The 3,935-nt window shown below is 39.2% G+C and overlaps 1 protein-coding gene across 1 annotated transcript in view; it reads right to left on the bottom strand.

Moving 5' to 3' along the window:
* The window catches only part of DSPP (dentin sialophosphoprotein), a 5,585-nt gene extending 1,991 nt beyond the window's left edge, over positions 1-3,594 (bottom strand). The window contains exons 1-4 of the mRNA XM_012647156.1: positions 3,544-3,594; positions 2,091-2,177; positions 986-1,948; positions 2-505 (exon numbers count right to left, since the gene is read on the bottom strand). Coding sequence (XP_012502610.1) covers positions 2-505; positions 986-1,948; positions 2,091-2,177; positions 3,544-3,594 — 1,605 coding nt within the window. The remainder of the gene's footprint in view (position 1; positions 506-985; positions 1,949-2,090; positions 2,178-3,543) is intronic.
* Positions 3,595-3,935: the final 341 nt, after the last annotated feature.

Raw genomic sequence — 3,935 nt, 5'->3', positions numbered from 1 at the left:
TGCTGCTGTCTGACTTGTCATTGTCATCGCTCCCATTGTTCCCATTGCCATTATTGTCACTGTCATTAGCGTCTGATGTGCTATCACCATCATCACCTCCTTCTTTTGAGTCACTGTCATTGCCATTATCTTTTGATTCATCTGAGTTATAAGAAGCATCTCCTCGGCTATTGCTGTCATTGTCACTTTCTGAATTAGCATCGTCACTGCCATTAGACTCCTCACTGCTGTCGGGATCATCTCTTTGCATGGGCCCATCATCAAAATCGTAACTGTCATATGCATCGCTGTTGCTGTCACTACCTGTTTTGCCGTGTTCAGCTTTATTTCCCGGTTCTGCTTTCTGGGCAGGTCCTTGTACGTTGTCAACTTCTCCTTGCGTCTGGACACTTCCTTTGCCCATGCTCAATCTATGCTGTCCTTTACTGTCTTTCTCTTCGTTGACTTTCCCAGCTCCTTTGGTAGTATTTCTGTTGCCACCGTTGGGACCTTTGATTTCTATTCCCTACGGAAGGGTGGAGAAAAGAATAATCAATTAGTTAATATTTGCTGCAAAATTGCATTGATCTAAGGAAGAATGACTGGGAAAAGTGACTATAGGAATAGGAGTTCAGCTTCCAGTACTTCACAAACAGTTATTTATGAAAACAGGCTTTATTCAGTATTTAAAAGTACTCTGGTGTTCAGATTCTTTAACAATGGATCCCATTCTTACCCAGTAGGAACTTTTTTACAAAATTGCATGGTGAATCCATTATTTAGCATAAGACTTTTCTAGGACTGTAACCAAATTTTCGACAATGTCTGATTTTTAAAATTCTTCTGTATCAAAGGTTACTAAGGACTCTAGCTTTCCCATTAAATATTCATAGTATGGACGCAAAAATACACAGATGGCTGTCATGATTTATTTTTGCGATATCCTCAGCAGATGGAGAGGAAGACTTTAAACTGCCATTGAAAGAAATTGCCTTCACAAACCAACCTTATCTTGGCTCTTCCCAACAGCATTTGGCTCTGATTCTTTGGTGATTCCATTCTCAACACCTTTGCTTTCTTGGTGATTGAGTTTCTGGGTGTCCTCTATTCTTTGGCTACCATTGTCTTCTGGAACACCGTCAGAATCCTCCTCACTCTTGGAGGTGTTTTCTCCGTCAATGTCATGATGGGAATCTTCTTTGTCTTCAGGGTCATTGCCTTCACTACTAAGCGAATTTTGACCTATGCTGTTGTCATTGTCATCTTCTTCTTCATGGTCCTGACCCTCCTGGCCCTTGCTGTTGTCACTGCCCTCTTTTCCATTCCCTACATCTTCACCTTCATCATCACCGGAACCCTCATCTTCATCCTCATCTGCTCCATTCCCGCTAGGACTCCCATCAGAATTGTCCGGACCAGCATCTTCTCCATTGCCTGGAGTTACCTCAGCCTCCCTGTTCCCATTTCTCTCGCCTTCTCTTGGAGGTGTTATTCCTCCTGTACCATTCCCATTTCCACAGGAATTATTTATTTCATCCTCACTGCCTGTACTATGATTGCTTCCAGTTACTTGAGTTCCATCTTCTTGGACAACAGTGACATCCTCACTCGGACTTGTAGTTCCAACATCCCCATTTGTAGTTGTATCAGTATTTCCATGAATATTGCTTCCGTTTGTTGCTCCAGCGTTGTTGGTGATGCCATTTGCTGTGGTGTTATCTTCTTTTTCGTGTATCCCATCATGACCGTATGTTTCTGGTTTTCCTGTGCCCCCATTCCAGTCCTCAGCATTCCCCTCTTCGTTGGCTAATGTGTGATATGTAGAGGAATTCTTCCCTCCCACTTCTGCCCACTCAGAGCCATTCCCTTCTCCTTCGTAACCATCTTGGATATACTGTTGCCTTCCTCTTTCACTTTCGTGGGTGGGGACACCGCTTTCTTTGGTGGTGTCGTTGGCATTGAACTCCTCCTGTAAAAGAGAAACAATTCAAAATAAATTATAAGTATCCATCATCTTGAAGTAAAGCAGACTGCAATTTGGGGGAAGTTAATGGAAACCAAAAACACTTTAGGAATAGAAAATAAAAGGAAACACATTTTATATCCTCTACCTGTACTGGCACTTTTGATTTTGCTAGAAGACTTAAATTCACAGATTTTTCAACAGCATGTCTCTCCGGTGGTTTGATTTGAGGAACCTGCCAAAGGGAAAACACTGGATATTGAAAACATTCTTATTTTGTGTATATGTATGTGCATGCATACAAACACACATTTTTCCTTTAATAAAGAAAAAAAATACATAACACAAAGGCCAAAGTATTATCTCATCAGGTAGAAGAGAGAAGTGGCTTCTTACAGCATTATACAGGATTTAAATTGGGGGGATGAACACGCTTGAAGCTCTGACTTGGGTGGGGCAAAGGCAATAGTACCCCCATAATATGCTGAAATGAAAAAAAATGCTTATGTGCACATATGGAAATAACATTCATCAGAAATCAAGCAGGTGGGAGGGGGAGGAGGGGATGGGTAAATTCACACCTAATGGGTACAATACACACTATCTGGGGGATGGACACACATAACTTTGACTCAAATGGTACAAAAGCAATTGATGTAACCAAAACATTTGTACCCCCATAATATTCTGAAATAATAAATAAATAAATAATTTATATAGAAAAAATAAAGCCAGAAGTTCTTAAATAAATAAATAAGTTGGGCATATGGATATTTTTCACTATGGTATTACCAATTTTATTGAAGTATGGACCAGACCACTTATCTCGACTGTCTTTTTATACAGACAAAGAGATAGACGTTTGGTGGTTTTCCGCAACAAGCTTCTTACAGAAGCAAAATCAAGCAAGTAATATACTACTTCTGTGCTCTGTAAGAGCACAGTGAAAGCACTGGAGAAAATTCTCAGCTATGTAAACACCAAATGCTTGGTATTATGATAGTATATGAAAATGTTAAACATGGAAGCTGGCTAATAAAATTACGAATGGTTTAATTGTCCTAATTTTGTGTGTGTGTGTGTGTGTGTGTGTGTGTGTGTGTTTATCTATAGATTCCAAATTTTCCACAGTGAGCACATACATCATAACTCTCTGCGTGAAACATTAATTATCTCATATGTTGGAAAATCCTACCTTTTCCTATCATTCTTTCTTGAAAACTTCCTGAACAGCATAGACTTTGGTGATATTAGAATGAAATTCACAGAGCATGAAGCAAAGATGGACAAAGTCTCTATGACTTCTGGGCATCAAATGTCAATTAATCTGAATAAAATTTTAAAATAATAATCCTTCTGACAAGACATGACTTTCAATTAGATGATTGGGAGCATGAATTGAAGTGCATATTTGGTTTTGTTGAGACCCCAACTATAGCTCAAAAAGCCTTTAGTGCAAATCTAAATGTTTAGACTCAGCTTATCTGCAAAGTCTGAAGGAAATACATACGTATGCGTGTATGTCTATATATATGTGTGAGTATGTGTTAGGTTAAAAGAGATATCACAATGAGGAAGTTTTGTGAGAAAGGCATACTTACTGGAATAGCCCATGCGATTGCCCAAATGCAAAAATATATAATTATCTTCATTTTCTTTAGGAATAATAATCAATGGCTGTTTAAAAAAAAGAACAGCACAAAATTACTTATAAAGCAAAAGATGGTAACCACAGAAATATATTATTTTGATCCGTAAGCATTTGCCGTTTTCCTGGGCAGGGAGTATGTATCCAACCTGAGAAGAAGACTTACGATGTCCCAGAACATACCTGGTGTGGTTTGGACATATGGGGACATCATCAGGCTCAGCACTAGTGTAGCTTCCTAGATTTTTTCTGCCTGCACCAATGGAGGGGAACAGCCATGTAGATATAAGGGATGTAGCCATAACTTTGTCCTTCTTGATGCTAATAACATCTCTCTCTTCTGTA

The sequence above is a fragment of the Propithecus coquereli genome, unplaced genomic scaffold (assembly GCF_000956105.1).
Source record: "Propithecus coquereli isolate 6110/MARCELLA unplaced genomic scaffold, Pcoq_1.0 Scaffold26, whole genome shotgun sequence".
Taxonomy (NCBI): Eukaryota; Metazoa; Chordata; class Mammalia; order Primates; family Indriidae; genus Propithecus; species Propithecus coquereli.
The sequence above is the reverse complement of the archived record's forward strand: the minus strand, read 5'-3'. Positions and strand labels throughout refer to the sequence as shown.